The 17,528-nt window shown below is 45.0% G+C and overlaps 1 protein-coding gene across 7 annotated transcripts in view; it reads left to right on the forward strand.

Moving 5' to 3' along the window:
* Window positions 1–17,528, forward strand: part of Acsl6 (acyl-CoA synthetase long chain family member 6) — a 103,719-nt gene that overhangs the window by 70,865 nt on the left and 15,326 nt on the right. For 4 of the 7 annotated variants that reach the window (XM_027427502.2, XM_027427501.2, XM_027427495.2 and 1 more), the window contains 8 exons: window positions 2,647–2,720; window positions 4,708–4,785; window positions 6,070–6,204; window positions 6,626–6,760; window positions 8,162–8,257; window positions 9,479–9,551; window positions 13,359–13,447; window positions 14,823–14,939. In XM_027427502.2, coding sequence (XP_027283303.1) covers window positions 2,647–2,720; window positions 4,708–4,785; window positions 6,070–6,204; window positions 6,626–6,760; window positions 8,162–8,257; window positions 9,479–9,551; window positions 13,359–13,447; window positions 14,823–14,939 — 797 coding nt within the window. Of the gene's footprint in view, window positions 1–2,646; window positions 2,721–4,572; window positions 4,651–4,707; window positions 4,786–6,069; window positions 6,205–6,625; window positions 6,761–8,161; window positions 8,258–9,478; window positions 9,552–13,358; window positions 13,448–14,822; window positions 14,940–17,528 lie in introns of all 7 variants that reach the window. The other 3 variants (XM_027427496.2, XM_027427497.2, XM_027427500.2) reach the window with 2 other exon arrangements.

Genomic DNA, 17,528 nt, shown 5'->3' on the forward strand with positions numbered 1-17,528 from the left:
AGCCCCTAGTCAGGCCAGAGGAGAATGGAAACCTTCAGTATTGTCTGGAGCCAGGTTGTACCCAGTTACTGTAAAAGAACCTGCTGGTGCTCTGGGAAACACCTCAGCACTCTTGCTGTTGTAGCCTTGGAATCATGTGACCTCTCTTCAGCCTCGGTTTCCATGGATATTAAATGTTCCGTGGATATTTATTGAATACACTTTGTGCAAAGAGGCTTAGCTTCTGAGTGGTCACCAAGAAATAGACAGAAGATCTTGCATCACTGCAACATTGACCTGGGGGGGGGAGGGGTTTCTCACTGTCTGTACCAGCAACAAAGACAACTGAGGAAAATCTGCAGTTTGGTTCTGTAAACTAGATTGCTCTTAGGTCTGTCTAGGATGACTTTTGTTCTCCACATGAGCAATTGGAAAACTTTCTACATCCAGTTTAAAAGACATGCTGCTGGAGATGTAGGCTCATCCTGAATCTGAGCACAGGCAGAGCCTTCCCGAAGACTCCCCTTACACTTCCTAAGGGGACCTTTGTCATCAGCGTCCAGACCCTGTGATCAACATTCACTTCTCCTTCAGCCCTTGGGGTCAAGTGTAGCGATGACTTGTGGAAATACTCTGAATGTTTCTGGGAATATTTTAAGAGTCCTCTAGGTCACTTGTAAAGTGACATTTGAATCTTCAAGAAAATTTGTGTTTCTGAAAGGTCTGAACTTTGGCATTATGCTGGAGAAGAAAAGGGTGCAGAACGGAAGAGCTGCTAACACTCAGTGTTGGGCCTCAGCTGAGAAGGCTACAGAGAATTTTCATCTATAAAGACAACTTTCTTTCCTGAGCCTCAGTTTATGCTGGTCATGTACATGTCAGCCAACCCCACAGACCCACAACTCCATGGCACAAGGACCTATTTTGTGACAGCTCTGTTCTGTAACTGGCATCTGGAGAATGATCCTTAGAAACTTCCAGAACCTGAAGGTGAAAATTGCCAGGTGGCTCTCAGAATATTTTAAAGGCTCTGGGATTCAGTAGGATTTGAATCTGGAGGGTCAATGAGGAGAGATAACATAAGCTCGGGCATGAGGAAGCATCAGGATAAAGAGCCAAGGACGGCTGAGGCAGATCCTGTAGGTCTTGCTCTTTTCAAAAGGAAGAAGACACTTTGACAACCACCTATTAGGTAATAATAGTCTCTTTTTGATAACACAAACTTCTATGTCCCCCAGAACCATCTCTAAAGTTGACATCATTGGTGAAAGCCCCAGTGTACAGGTTGAGACCTCACCCATCACACGTCCTAAGCAGAGGAACACCTCTATCACTTGAGTTAAAAGATGAGGCTTTGACTGATGCCAAATGGGTCACCTGCAATATGAGAAAGCAGGCCGCAGGGGATATAATTATGAGAAAGAATTTATTTTTATATCTGTTACTAATTTCACTTGATCGTGGAGGGAAGTTCTTTCTCTCTCTGTCGTCTCTCTGTCTCTCTCTGTCTCTCTCTGTCTCTCTGTCTCTCTCTGTCTCTCTGTCTCTGTCTCTGTCTCTCTGTCTCTCTGTCTCTCTCTCTCTGTCTCTCTCTCTGTCTCTCTCTCTCTCTCTCTCTGCCCCTGGATAAATGTTTTCCTTTTCACTATTGGTTAATAAAATATCCCATGGTCACTACAAGTCACAAAGGCTGAATTCCAAAACATAGTAACAGTTTGAACTATGGGTTTGGCATGAAGGAAGGGCATAATCCCTCATCCTTCTCCCTTCTCTGCTTCTTCTCCTGCTCCCCAGCCTTGTTAGCGGGGGATTTTGCCTCTCCTACCAGGCTTGACCTAGGGAATCAAGAATGAGGAAGTGGGTTATGGATGTTGGGAGATGGTGAGGGAAAATGTTTAAAACCTACACTTTCATTGATGGATACCTTTTTGAGTTCTTCTGATGTAGACAGTACTTCTCCTGGGCTACTTGAGGCCTCCTCCACCATAGCTCCTAGCTCTGTATCACTAACTGTCTCCTCAGTTTTATGGGGAGGGAATCTTTCTCATTGATTAACAAAATACCTGGCACACCAGCCTGGTGAACAGGTTCCTTCTAACACAGCATCCTCTCCAGCCACCTCAGGCTGGCTCCTGACTATAGACTGCCTCCTGCCTCTGGGGCTCATTACTTGTTTGCAATCACTGGGACCTCTTCTCTTTTCTCACTGGGTTCCCTAGATTCTATTAGTGTCTGTGTGAGCTCAGGTTTCAGATTAGGATTGAGAGAGATAACTTGGTATAAACCTCTCCAAACAATCCTCCTCACCAATCTTGCTTCTTTCTCTCCATCCCCCCTCCTTTGAGGCAAAATTCACGTAGCATGTAAAATTAGCAGCCTCTTTTTAAGACAGAGTCTCAGTCTATAGTCCAAGCTGGCCGTAACTCACAGAAATTCTCCTGCCTCAGCCTTCTGAGAACTGAGATTACAGATGTGAGCCCCCATACCTAGCTCAAATTAACCATTTAAAAATTGTTGTTAAATCTTTTAACATTTGTTTATTTATCTTATGTAGGGGTTGGATGGGTTCACCCATGTCATGGTGTGCCAGGCTACAGTACATATGTGAAGGTCAAAGGGTAAATTTCAGGCTCCTAATTAATGTCCCTTCTTGCCTTCTGTTTTCAGGGAACCCCAAAGGTGCGATGCTCACCCATGGGAACGTGGTGGCTGATTTCTCCGGCTTTCTGAAAGTGACAGAGGTGAATAAAGTAAACTTCCTATGCAGGTGTTTCTTGAGGGGACACTTCAAGTTGTACTAGCAGGGATGTCCAACCTTTGGATATTACCATATGACACTCTCGTCTTCAAGGTGTTAGACTGTATTCACAGTTATCATGAGATGAATGTAGTCAGAGGGCCACAGCCTGGATGTGCTTAGAGTTGTGTTTTGTTGTTGTCAGTCTTTTAGAGGTTTGTAATTTGGTAGCTGCTTGCAGACAGGAGTTTCTGTCTTCAATAGATCAACTCCACTTTTACAACACTTTTAACCCCAATACTGGTTTTGTTTTGTTTTCGTGGTTGGGGTCTCACTATGTATTCCAGGCTGGCCTCAAATACCCAATCCTCTTGCCTCAGTTTCCCAGATGTTGGGATTAGAGGCATGAGCCATCTGACCAGCTTTCAATCCCAATGCCAAAATGACCCTTCCCCCAACATTCACTTGGTATCTAAAAGCTCTAAGAGCCCAGGGTGGGGGTGGGGAGCATGTAAACCTGCTTATCATTTTTCACTTCAAAAATGAGCTCTGTGAGCCCCTGTGTGTGCCTTTGTTTCAAGAGTAAGCCTCGATGACTTGTGTCTCAAGCAGGCCAGGGTTTAATTTGGTCGTTTTGTGTTTAAGGACTACTAGAGTCTGAGAAACAGCGGCAGCTGCTAATTGTAAGGCTGGGCTTAAAGGTAACTGTAAAGTCCCAACAGCTTGCTTTCTTGGTCTGACAAAAGCATGTTAGTGTTTATAACCAGCTAAGAAAGGAAGAGCTGTCCCAAGGGTGGTAAGTATGTGCTACGGGGTCCTTCAGGAAAAAGGATGCCAGCCAGGCCCTTTCTCCACTGTGAAAACAATCTACACGGGGCTGTGGAGCATATACTCCAAAAACCCTGAGATGCGTTGGTGGGAAACTGAGGCATGATTGCTGGTTGAGATCAGGTTTTGAGCCATGGCAGGATCCCAAAGTTTGTTCAAGTTGGTTCAGAAGGCAAAGAGGGAGTGAGGACTTCTATGACAAGACAGAGATCAGTTAGCTCCTACTAAGGAAATCCCCATGCTTTGCTGGCCAGAACAGTCCATGTCTCTGGGATCAGTCCCATCTGGGAGTCAGATATGGGCTAGTGCCCAGCTTGTGTGTTCTCCTTTAAGGAAGGCCCCCACTTCCCAGCTGTGGCTTGGGAGGCTGTGCCTGGCCACCTGTTTGTGGCTTGCCCTTTTTTCCCCTGTCACTTCCCATAACTCAGCCCAGCTGGCACAGATGAGACAAAGGACTGTCTGAGCCACTTTTTCTACAAGGCCTGGAAAATGCCATCCAGTCAAGACCAGTCTCTGCTCGGGTGGCCCAGGGAGACTGCAGCAGATGTTTCAGGAAGGATGGGGAGGGGAGAGAGTCAGGCTGGCGCCAACACCAACAGACAGACTGACTACAAGTGAGGTGCAGGCCATCCTGAGAGGAGACTTCCCTGCGGAGCCTGGCTCTGCTGGTTTATGTGTGCTTCATGTGGCTCTTTGCTTCTGCAGATAACCTACACCCACTGGCGCTGCGACCTAACACTTCGCTTCCTATGCTGCTCTCTCTCTCTCTCTCTCTCTCTCTCTCTCTCTCTCTCTCCTCCTCCTCCTTCCTCTCCCTCTCCCCCTCTCCCTCCTCCACCTTTCCTCCCCACCTCCTCCTCTCTCTCATTATTTTCTCCTCTCATCTCACCTCTCTCTGTCCTCCCCCTCCCCCACTCCCTGTCCACCCCTCCCCCAGGACCATTTTTCTCTTTATTGTTTTATGACTCTCTCGTTGTCTTCCTGTCAGTGTTTCTTTCCTTTCTGTCTCCCATGCCCATCACCTGCAGAAAGTGATCTTTCCGAGACAGGACGATGTGCTCATCTCCTTCCTGCCTCTGGCTCACATGTTTGAGAGAGTGATCCAGGTAAGACGCCTGCCTGGCTGACTGGGACTTGCCTGGGCTCCTTGTGCTTTCTTGCAGAGTCAGTGGGCTCCCACTTGTGCGGATGTGCACTTTTCCTATTTGCCTTTAGCACACATGTTTGAGCGAATGGTGCAGGTAAGGCCCTGGCATCAGGGAGGCACCCTCTGTGCCAAGAACCTTCACTTAGAACAGGGCATCACTTGTCACTACTGGTGTGAAGTAGGGCTAAATATTCCATCCTTAGAAGGTAGCACAAGGGGCCAGAGGGATCTGCGGACCTTGGCCACCCTACCTGTCCTTCCTAGGAGAGGCACTTCAGGAAACACACAGACCACCCACCCTACCTTGCTCCTAGACACACCTCAGCCAGGCGAGGGACTGGTTGGTGGCATTATGCTCCAAGAACATTACAGATTTGCAGAAGTGCTCTGTAACAGATAACATGTTTCTGTTCCATGACTTACAAACTCCTAGAAGACAGAATAAAGCAGTAACATTGAGGCATTGAACTGTTACAGCTCCTAGGGCTGTAGACCTTGACTGTGTAAAATTGGTCCTGAAACAGGTCTTGTGGGAATATAGAGAGGGCAAAGGCAGGCATCCATATAGGATGGTGGAGTCCAAGACTTTTCCATGCACATGTCACTCAAAGGACAAACCTGTGAATAAAATACATCTTCCAAATACATTTCTGCTTTGTCTAGAGGGGAGATCTGCTATCAAGGGGCTTGCTTTCCATCTCTCTGGGCCTGGATTAGAATGTCAGTCATTGTTAGCTAGTTTTATTCAGCTGGGCAAGTCACTTCACTTGGCATTCCTCTCCCACCAATGGTCATGCTAGAAATACCGCCTTCCTTAAAAGGCTGTCCTGGGTGTTAAAGAACAGAGTGCATATAAGGTTCCTTGTGTGCTTCTGGACTCATAGGAGCCAACCAGGAGCCCTTGGTCTCCTGCCAGCTCTAGTACCCAAGGAGAATGGCACATCATGTCACAGTTGTAGAGATGTGCCTGGGTACATGTCACAGTTGCAGAGATGTGCAGCATCTCTAGGGACCTGGAGAAGACCCATTTATAGAGTGTGGATAACAGAACATTTCATAGACCTGAGTTTCTAGGGTGGGAGTGGGATTGGCTCATGCCTAGGGTTAGAGTGGCTGTGAAAGGGCAGACACCACCAAGAATGGCTACTTCAGCATCATTCCACTTGGCCTTCTCCTTAGGCCCTGCTGGGACTAGTGCAATGGTTGTAGATGGGTGGGTCATTCACTAGCCACTCTTTAATGTCTTATGGCAGCAGCCAGGGTTGGGTGGAGTCTTGGGTGTTCTCCAGGGATGGCAACAATTTGGATAGCTCTGGCCTGTAGCCAGGAGGACCCACCCTAAATGACTCCCACATTCTTATCCTCTCTCTCCTTTCAGTCTGTTGTCTACTGCCATGGAGGCCGAGTGGGCTTTTTCCAGGGAGACATCCGCCTCCTCTCAGATGACATGAAGGCTCTCCGTCCCACCATCTTCCCTGTGGTCCCACGGCTGCTGAATCGGATGTATGACAAGGTGAGTCCCACAGACTGGAAAGCTTCATGTTCTCTGGTATGGACAGAGTCTGGGGTCCCAAGGAGGCTTTCCTTCCCTCCAACCCAGGTCTGAAAGGAAGCCTCCTTTCTTATGTTCCCTGATACCTCCCTGTGCTTCTTTTTCTTGTTTTCTTCAGCCTCTAAAACTCTGGCTAAAGAGTCCTGAACTTCCCTCCCCTCTTTTTCCCTATCCTCCCTTCCCCTCCTTTCCCCATCTCCAAAATGTTCTTGGCCCTTGATAGTGCTAACCTTCAGCTTCATGCCACAAACCCAGTGAGCTCTCCCAAGGTTACACTGGAGCATGGCTCCTCTGCTGGCTAGTCTGGATCCTCTTCCTGGAGGATGTGTTTAGAAGCAAGATAGTCAGGCCCTGAGAGCTGTCTCCTACTTGTGCCCCTCAGATCTTCTACCAGGCAGACACTTCATTAAAGCGCTGGCTCCTGGAGTTTGCAGCAAAACGAAAGCAGGCTGAGGTCCGGAGTGGAATCATCAGAAACAATAGTATCTGGGATGAACTCTTCTTTAATAAGATTCAGGTAAAGAAATGAGGCTGAGAGTCTAGAGTAACTCTGTGCCCGGTGGGTGATAGCATGGGAGAAATGGAGAAGATTATGTCAATGGCCTGCAATATGTTAAAAAAATAACTCTTGTGCTCATGAAGTCAAAGCTTAAGCTGCCACTGATATTTTAGAGCCATGTTGGTTTTTTTTTTTTTTTTTTTTTTTTGGAGCTGTGTTGCATTTGCTAAAAAGCAAGCCATATGAGGAACCCCTAGGTTGTCCATGCCCTAGTGGATGGCCTCATTCCCATGCAATATGGGCAGCGTGAGCTGGACTCCACGGGGTGTTAAACAAACCAAAAGAGAGGACAAGGAGTTGGGAGAGGTGAAGGAGTCAGGGGTGGACCCTGGTGGAGTTAACAAGAGGAATGAGAAGTGAATGTAGTATGAGATTCTCAGTGAAGTAATTAAAAATATTAAACACACACACACACACACACACACACACACACACACACACACACACACACACACACACACATTTAAAAGGCCCTTAGAAAGTAAGTCCTTTGGCCTCCACCTTGCCTGTGTTTTCAGGCCATTCCTGTCTACAAAGACACACCTGGGACCTGAAGGCCTGGGCTTCCTCTTGCCATTCCCAGTAAACTGGCTATGGTGGGTTTTGAATAGCACTAGCTCCTCACCAGATGACAAGGACTAATCTTTCTCCTTTCTGGTGTCCTGTCGCTTCAGCCTCTCCCAAATCAAGTCCGTCTAGAAGTGCCCCTTGCTGTGCTGCCACCACAGTCTCCATTCTCTGCACCACCCAAGGAATCTGGTTCATTAGTAGTATCAGCTCACTCTTTTTCTTGCTATTCTATTTTTAGTCGTGAAAATTAATATTTAAACTCTCTTGGCTCAACTTACAGAAACTAAGTGTTTCAAGTATCCTTTGTCCTCTGCAGAACATAGTAAATAAAGCATGGCATTGATTTATAAATGAGAAAAAGGCGATGCCATTAAAATGGAAGTTGGAGAAAATTGTCCTAAGTAATTGTTTTGGGGGCCTGTGAATAATGAGAAAGTGAGGAAGCAGCTGAAGCCTTTAAGGAGGGAGAAGTGTGGTTTTAAAACAAACAAACAAAAAAAGCCACATAGAACAAAGGCGCTCGTCTCAAACTGGCGGCGGGGTTGGACATATTGTGGGTTAAGATGTTGACTGATTGAGCTTATTATTTGGAAAGGAAGGGGGTTTCCTCAACATGGAGCTTCCTTCCTGATCTGAGCCCCAGCATCCAGGATCCAGTTGTTGAAAGCTGGCCTTGAATGAGGGCCATCTCAGGTGTCACAAGCATGGGCAGTTCCTCTCTTCCCACAGGCCAGTCCTGGGGTGCATGTGTTGGGTGTCATAAGCATTGACAGCTCCTTCTTCCCACAGGCAAGTCTTGGGGGGCACGTGAGGATGATCGTTACTGGAGCAGCCCCTGCATCACCAACAGTCCTGGGATTCCTACGAGCAGCTCTGGGGTGCCAGGTATCATCACCTAGGGCTTTCCTGGGTGGTGGGGCAGTTACGGCTCTTATACTCTCTGCTATACAGGGGAAGATCCCAGGGGCCCAAGCCTTTCATTCTGTGGGTAAAAAAAAAAAAAAAATCCCATAACCAAAGAGTAGAATGGCCTTACCACTTTTTGGGAAGCTCCAGGTATATCCATGCTAACAGTCCTTTACCTGGGACCTTGAAAGTTTTAGCAAAAGGAAAATGAATCAGACAAACTATAAACATATTCTTAGGGGCTGAAGAGATGGCTCAAGAGTTAAGAACACTTGAGCTCTTCCAGAAGACCTGAGCTTGGTTTCCAGAAACCACGTAGTGGCTCACAACTGTCTGTAACTCCAGTTCTAGGGAATCCAATGGCCTCTTCTAACCTCCACTGACACTGTACACACATGGTACACACACACACACATATATATATATATATATATATATATATATATATATATATGTGTGCGTGTGTGTGTGTGTGTGTGTGTGTGTGTGTAATATATATTCACACATGCATACACATGAAATAAATATTCTTGTAAAAAATAAAAATATAAATCCATCATGATGTGCTGGAGACTCTGTTCCACACTGTCCTGCCTCTCTGCACTCGACAGCCTTCAAATCATCTCCTATCTCAAAGCAAAAGCTTCAGGGAGGGAGAGCCCATTCCCGTGCTGTTACTTGATTATCTCTAAGAAAAAATCAATCAAACAAAACTATCCCTTCATTTATCCATTCAGTTAAAATCTTTCCAGTTCCTGCAGAGGCAGGGTATTGTGTCATGGGTGCAGAGGGCTTCAAGGGAAGTTAAACATGTCTGTTTCTTAAGTACAATGCTTAAATTTTTATGCTTTATATGCCTTGAACTCTGGAGAGGAATGCCAAGGATAAAATCAGACCTGTAGTAGGTCTAGAGTATTTAACTTGAGCATGCATTAACCAAGTGAAAACAGAACCTATGGTTGAAATTTGGCCAGAAACCTTTATTTCAAACTGCACAACCTAAGTGTCCATGGCACAAAGCAGCAGCACAGCCCTGCTGTGTTCAGTTCCACTGGGGTAAGCTACTCAGGGCACCATGCCTCCCACATCCTCAGCTGGGGAATAACAGTCAGTCAATGGGAGGCAAGCTGGCCAAGAAGGGCCTCCAGACAGCACTGGAACAGTGTGGCCCACATCATGGTTTCTGTGTTTTGCTTGAAGGTCTATGAAGGTTATGGGCAAACTGAATGCACAGCTGGGTGTACCTTCACAACGCCAGGAGACTGGACCTCAGGTAGGACAGTTTGCACATATGGGGGTAAAGGGGGGTACACAAAATGACAGTCTGTGATCCACTCCAAATCAAAATTCCCAGCCTGCAAACTCCCTCCTGCAAATCAAATTTGCACAAGAACTTAGATAAAAATGCAAAAGAAACAGAAAAAATAATTAAGTGTCTATGTCTGGGTTGTAGGTCTTTGTTGTGATACTGTGGATATGATGTTTTCTTTGTTGCAAATTTTTGCACCTTCTTTTTTATTTTCCCTATTTTAAATTTTTTATTTGTAATTTAAAAATGCATTGATTTGCTTACTTGTGTGTGTGTGTGTGTGTGTGTGTGTGTGTGTGTGTGTGTGTGTGTGCATACACGCCGTGGCACACATGTGGTAGTCAGACGACAACTTTCATGGGTTTGTTTTATCCTTCCATCATGTGGATTTCTGGATCAAACTCAGTTTTGTCAGGCTTGGCAGCAAGCATCTTTGCCCACTGATCTATCTCAAGAGCCAGTCTTGTATTCTGTCTAAATAAATAGAAGGTGTGCAAAATATAGATCACAAGATATAGCTCCAAGTGGTAAATACCTATAGTACTATCACGTTGAGTTTTACAGATTCTAGATAATCACACTGCCTTGTTTACAGTTGTTTTAGAACTGGTTTTAATAGAATGAAAAAAGTAGGCTATGAATTGAATGTGACTTATAACAGACAGCTCTCTTTTAAAAAAAAATTATGTGTAAGAGTGTTTTACCTTCCTGTACACAGAATAGAATGTTGGATCTCCTGGAACGAGGATAGTTAACTGCTGAGCCATCTCTCCAGCTCCTCTGAGGACTCTTTCTTAAAGATGGGCCTCCTGCAATGTATCCAGAGGGCGGTGGCAATCTCAAAAGGAGGTTCATGCACATTCTCATTGTGAGGAGATTCCTCCTCCTAAGCAGACAGAAGTAGGTCTGTAGTAGTTAGCCCTTGGGTCATCCATTGGCACTGGTCAAACTTGGACAGCACTCAGCAGGAGAATTCGTTAGGACTCTCCTCTCTGGGGACACTGTTTGTGCTTACATTTGCTCAAATAAAAACTGGAAAATTCAGAATGATGCGCATGCAAAAATAATGCTAGTTAATGCAATAGTATTTCACAGCATCTTGAAACATAATAGGTAGACTAAAAATGGAAACTGCTTTTGACTTAGCCAGATAAGGAATGTTTTGTTTTGTTTTGTTTTGTTTTGTTTTGATTAATGAGCTCTGTCTCATTACACACAAACTGGGTAAAGACTGCTTCCTATATAAACTCTTTGATCACTTCCTGCTGCCAGATATTTTTCAGGAACCATCTTTAGAAGTCATGTTCACTAATTTTAAAAAGTATTCAAGACCAGGTAGTGGCACACGCCTTTAATCCCAGCACTCAGGAGGCAGAGGCAGGCAGATCTCTGTGAGTTCAACACTAGCCTGGTCTACAAAGTGAGTTCCAGGACAGGCTCCAAAGCTACACAGGGAAACCCTGTCTTGAACCCCCCAAAAAAGTATTCAAATATTTATTTTTAATTATGTGTATGTGGGAGGTAGGGTATGTGCACTCACATGCACATACTCATGGGGACCAGAAGAGGACATCAGATACCCTGAAGCAAAAGTTTCAGGTGGCACACACCTTTAATCCTAGTGCTTTGGAGACAGAAGCAGTCAGATCTCTGTGAGTTCAAGGCCAGCCTGGTCTACAAAGCGAGTTCCAGGACAGCCAGGACTGTTACACAGAAAAACTCTGTCTCAAAAAACAATGTTTCAGGTGGTTGTGAGCTGCCCAACATGGATTATGGATGTTGGAAACCAAATTCTTCTCTGTAGGAGCAGTAAGCCCTCTTAACTGCCAAGCCAGCTCTTCAGCACCTAGCTTTTTTTTTTTCTCATTGTGTTCATCATACTGAACCATCATTCCACAAATTCCATTCTTTTTTGGGCACTTTCATTCTTACCTTTTAAAAGTATTTATTTATTTATTTATTTATTTATTTATTTATTTATTTGTGGAAGAGTGTATTCATGTCGTGGTGCACATGTGGACATCAGAAAGAGTCCATTTTGTCCACCATGTAGCTTCTGGGGATTAAACTTCGGTCACTCGGCTTAGTGGCAAGCCTCTTTCCCCACTGAGCCCGCTTTGACCCCACTTACCTTGGATGCCATCCTTAACATTTTCCCATTTAAAACTGTTGACTTTTTATTCATCCCTACTAGAAAACCTTGGTGTCTGGGTGTGAGAAGACTGATGTCTCTTTGTATAGTATCATAACAGGTTTGGCAATGTGTCATCTAAAAGAGAAACCCTATTGCCACAGCCTTCTTTTTCATACCCGTGGCACACCGGGTTTCAGGACCTTGGCCAGCGCCTTTTAACAGTCTTTGGCAAAAGTGTGAAGACCTTTTTAGTCATTTAGTGAATGACTAAATAAGATCTTGTGGCTGGAATTTATAAGACCAACAAAATTTGGAATTTGATTTTTTTTCCCAGGGATGAGTAGCTTAGTCCTGCTTTTTTTTTCTTTTTTTGTTCCTTGCTTACCTAAATGTAATGTTAAATCCAACAGCATCAGTATTGCCTAGGTGCCTGAAGAAACACAGACCCTTATGCCTCATCCCAGACCCGAGTCCAGATCTTTGGTGTAACGAGATTTCCAAGTTATCTTCATATGTACCAATCAACAGCCTTACTAGGAGAAAAGACTTAGTTTATGACCCACAAGCAAAATATATGCTCTGATAGTGAGGGAAACATTTAGTTTGGGGATAAAGTCTCATGAAGCACATGCTAACCTCAGTCTCCTGATCCTCCAACATCTATCTCCTGGACTATGCTTTTGTAGGTGTGTACTACTATGCCCAGCTGGAATGTTTTGATGCAGGCACCATTGTAACACTTCCTAACCATATGAATAGTGGACGTGAGACTCCCACCTAACTCAGGCTCATGCTATGTAAATTATGCCTGTCTCACTCTGTAAGGACCAAATATAAGGACCAGTGAGATGGTTCAGCTGGTGAAGGTATATGCTGCCAAGCCTGATAATCCCCAGAACCCACATGGTGGAAAGAGAGAACTGACTCCTCCAAGCTATCCTCTGACCGCCACACATGTGCTGTGGTGCACTACATGTGTACACATGCATGCATGCATGTGCATGCACAGACACACACACACACACACACACACACACACACACACACACACACACACACTATACTAATAAATGTGGAAAAATTAAGAACCAAATGTAAACCTGGCATGGTGGTGCCCTCCTATAATTGTAAGACTGGTAAGGTTGGCACTGGATCACAAGTTTGGGGCCAGCCTGGGCACTATAGCGAATTCCAAAACAAGCTGGGCTACACAGAGAACTCTGCCTCATAAACAGTCCTGTGTAATAAAAGAAATCACATGTAAAGGGAAGGGCAGTCTCTGCTTTCTCTGGAGTGTATTGTCCTTAGTTCCTCCCTTTACACCTGACCAGCTCCTGTGTAAAGGTGTGTTACTTGGGTCCCACAGCTCCCGGCTTTAACCTGCTTGGTGTTCTGTTTCCATTTTGCTTTGTCTTCGTTTTTGTTTTGTTAGAGGCAAGGTTTCATGTAGCTCAGGCTACCCTCTATCCAGCCAAGAATGACCTTGAGCTCCTGATACTCGCCCCCCACCCCATGCCTCTCAAGTTGTGGAATCATAGGCATGCTCCACCATGACAGGATGCTTGGCAATCTCATGGGGTGTTGAACATCATCAGTGCAGAATCACTGACAAGTGTCATCTTGTTCCGGTATCCTAGGGCACGTAGGTGCACCTCTGCCTTGCAATCATATCAAGCTGGTCGATGCAGAGGAACTCAACTACTGGACCAGCAAAGGAGAGGGAGAGGTGAGCGTAAGATGTCATCTCTTATTTCTATGGGTGTCACATATAGCCAGTTGAAAGCAAAAACAGTGTGGGTGGAGCCATTTTCTCTGTACCTGTATGCAAAGCCATTTAAAGTTATCCATGTACTCCATTCAACCAAAGCCCAACCCTGGGACTGAGAGGATGGAATCAAGATTTTTAAAATCTCTGACCTTTAAAAAAAGCTCCCCTCAGACAAGATCGGGCACATTCAGGGAAAGCTCCTCTCGCCCAGTCCGCATAGAGGGATACTCTCTGAGCCAAGACCCTATCCCAAAGTATATGATAGACTCTAATGACCCCCTATGGAAGGCCTCACCCTCCCTGGGGAGCAAAAAGGATATGTGATAGGTAGGTAGGGTGTTAGTTGGGGGGGAATAAAGGAGGAGGGGAGGGAGTGCGAACTGGGATTGATATGTAAAACAATCCTAGTTTCTATTTCAAATAAAAAAATCTAAAAAACAGAAAGCTCCCCTCTCCCACATATACACCTGCTTGTGGCATGAGTTGCTGCAGTCTAACTTGTCTCATCAGAAACATGGCCATACTCAAATAGGCCAAATGAAGTGGCTGAGCTGGGCTGTTCTTGCTCAGCCCTAGGGAATAGGTGAAGATTGTCTACCCATAAAGCAGGGGGCCTGAGGAGCTCTGATTGGATTGGCCAGTCATCAGTATCTGTGGTGAGGTTCACAAAACAGCACAAGGGACTCCTGAGGGAGAAGAGGTAACAAATGAAGAAACGGTGGTCAGAGCAGGGGGGGGCACTGCTTCAGAGAAGGCAAGGGGCAGGTCAAAGGGCAGAGGCAGCAGAGGTGCACTTCATGCCCTCTGGTCTGTCACAGTCTCCACAATGGCCTTCCAATAGATGGACAGCACACTTGTGTTACAGAAGGTTTTTTTGTCCTGCCAGGTTCCACAGCCGCTTCTTCAGCCCCAAATAAATACACAGGGATGCTATATTAATTATAAAATTGTTGGCTGATGACTCGGGTTTCTTATTAACCCATTTCTATAAATTACTTAAAATTATTAACCCATTTCTATAAATCTATATATTTCCACATGGTCTTGGCTTACCAGAGAATACCTGGACCTGTCACTCATTTGGCATTCTACATGGTGACTGTTTTGGTGGGCTCCCTCTGCCTACATTTCCCAGAATTCTCCTCATCCTAGTCCCACCTATTTTCGTGCCTCATTGGCCAGACAGTGTTTTATTCATCAACCAATAAGAGAAACATATACACAGAAGGACATCCCCCATCACACTTGTTTTCATGCCTGGTGACTGTTGTGTTGAGCAGTGTTGGATCCCTTATGTCATGAGTGAGCAAAGCCATGGTATTTGACCCCACAGATATGTGTGAAAGGACCAAATGTGTTCAAAGGCTACCTAAAAGATGAGGACAGGACCAAGGAGGCCCTGGACAGCGACGGCTGGCTTCACACTGGAGACATTGGGAAATGGCTGCCGGTATGTAGATTTGGAGGCTGGTGTTCCACGTGTCAGTGATGAATGGGTGTGAGCTCCAGGTCACTGAGGGGGCACCTCTCCATCTGCAACCCAAACTTGTCCTGTCTCTTGATTCTGTTGCACCAATGAAAGTGACTTGTGTGGAGGACAGAACTTGGGCCTTAAAACCAACTTCCTATACTTTGTGGATTCCAGGAAAGGTTTTACTAGTATGTGGAGCCCAGTGGTAAATAGAAGGAGGTGCATTTCTTAAGCAGATCTGAGAAAACCAGAGTCGTAGGGTTTTATGGCTGTGAAGAGACACTGTGATCATGGAAACTCCTATGAAGAAAAACATTTAACTGGGGCTGGCTTACAGTTCAGAGGTTTAGTCCATTGTAGTCATAGTAGAAGCATGGTGGCACATAGGCAGATATGGTGCTGGAGAGGTAGCTGAGAATTCTACATCCTGACTGGCAGGCAGCAGGAAGAGAGAGTGCCACTGGGCCTGGCTTGGACTTATGAAACCTCAAAGCTCATCCCCATTGATACACTTCCTCCAACAAGGCTACACCTACTCCAACAAGGCCCCAAGTCCCAACAGTGCCACTCCCTATGCACATTTGGGGCCATTTTTCATTCATAATGCTATAGCCAGGAACACTGACTCCAGCTGAGAGGTTGGCATCTGGAAACGGGAAAACCTTAGAATTGGTGAGTAAGTGATGCTTTACTTCTTTTAGCTCTGCTGGAAGTTGTTTTTGTCACCCTGAACAAAGTCACACTTCTCTTTTGGGCCACACCCTGGCCCATTTGTAGAAACTGAATCTTCATAGCATTCTTTGGCTATGGCTCCAAGATTTTAGCCCAAACCAATTTGGGCTAACCATTCTCTCATTTTAAAATGGCATTATTTATGTATTCTGTGTACCTGTGTGCTTGTGTGTGGGTGTTCACCCCGTGGTGATCAAGAGGTCAGAGGACAGCTTGCATGCTTTGATTCTCCTTCTACCATGAGATTCTCAGGTCCTAAGCCTTGGCAGCAAGTGCCTTTACCCACTGAGACATCTTTCTGGCCCACATTCCCTTATTTTAAAAATGAGGATAATAACATTGTTTGCCTCTACAGTCATTGTCTCAAGGAACAAATGAGATCATGGCTACAAAGCACTAGCACCTGGCATGCATCAGACATCTACACAGATCCTTTAAGGAAAACAAATGCTGTTGCCAATACCCAGAGCCCTTGCCTAGTGTCACTCAGCCAGGGGACCTCTTCTGTGTGTCTAGAAAGTTGCTGCTGTTTGTTCAGAATCTGAGGTATTGAGTTTATCAGATACATGAGTGATACTGAGCCCTCCCACAGGCTCTAGGGTAGGGCCAGGTGAGCCAGTCTACCTCTTCTTGGGCCTGTGTACTTGCCTTTGAGAAACCCTTGTGCCTGTGGCAGACAAGGACAAGTCTCCGGTGTGTTCCCTGGAACAGGGACTCTGCTAAAGGAAGACATACATTTTTATTTTTATTTTTATTTTTGGTGTGAGTAGGGTTGAGGGGACAAGCACCAGGAAGAAGCAGAGGACAGATACTCACTAGACCTGATTCTCAGGCCTTGCAAGAGAACAAGAGAGAGTAGAAGGGACAGTCAGGCCAGTATCAGTAGACAATCAGCTCCAACTGAATGCCAACAGATGTGTAGGAGAGAGACCAGAAAGCACTATGGGGCATGGATACCTGTGGAGGGACAGTTGTCCCATAAGTCAAGAAAGATTGAGACTCAAGGCCCTGCACTTGCAACTTTCAAGGCCCTGCAATCAATGTTATTATTTTATGTTTTTATGTATTGATGACGGTGTTGATGGTAATAGGTTTTTATGAGATGGTCTTTCTGTATAGTCCTATGTATAGCCCCAGCTGGCCTCAAATGTGCTGTCATCCTCCTGCCTCAACCTCCCAATTGTTGGGATTGCAGGTATGTACCATAAAGCCTGGTTTCTGTATTATATCTTTTCATAAAGAAAGGGTCTCTGAGCCATAAGCACTCAGAGCTGAAGCACTGAACTTGAATGAAGCCTCCTACCATTCAGGGCCTAGTGAGAAGTGATAAATAAATAAATAAATAAATAAATAAATAAATAAATAAATAAATTCTTGTGAAGTAGCTGGTATACTCAGACAGAGGAAAATCAAAAGCTGCCAGCAGCCCATGGAGTCAGTATCAAAAGTCATCACAATTTCTAAATAAGGGCCGAATTTTAATTGGAATTGTTTTTACATTTGAAATAAGTGTTTATTCTTTTCATGTCTCTCATGTCAAACCAATTGTGCATTCAGGTTTAACCTCATCTTAGCTATGGTGTGATTTTCTTGAACACAATTTTCCTATACATTGCGTTTGGCCTTTTTTGTTTCTACTCATAAACAAGACCAATCTGTAATTTTTCTTTTAAAATACAACTCTGATTTTGGTGTCAGCTTATTTGAATTAATGGATGAGTGATGTTTTTGTCATTTTTCCCATTTTCTGGAAGACCATGTGCAAGGCTTCAATGATTGTGTTTAAGAGATTTTTTTTTGCTTTAAAAATTATTATTTTATAGTAACAGATGAAAG

Source organism: Cricetulus griseus, chromosome 7, assembly GCF_003668045.3.
Source record: "Cricetulus griseus strain 17A/GY chromosome 7, alternate assembly CriGri-PICRH-1.0, whole genome shotgun sequence".
NCBI classification, from domain to species: domain Eukaryota; kingdom Metazoa; phylum Chordata; class Mammalia; order Rodentia; family Cricetidae; genus Cricetulus; species Cricetulus griseus.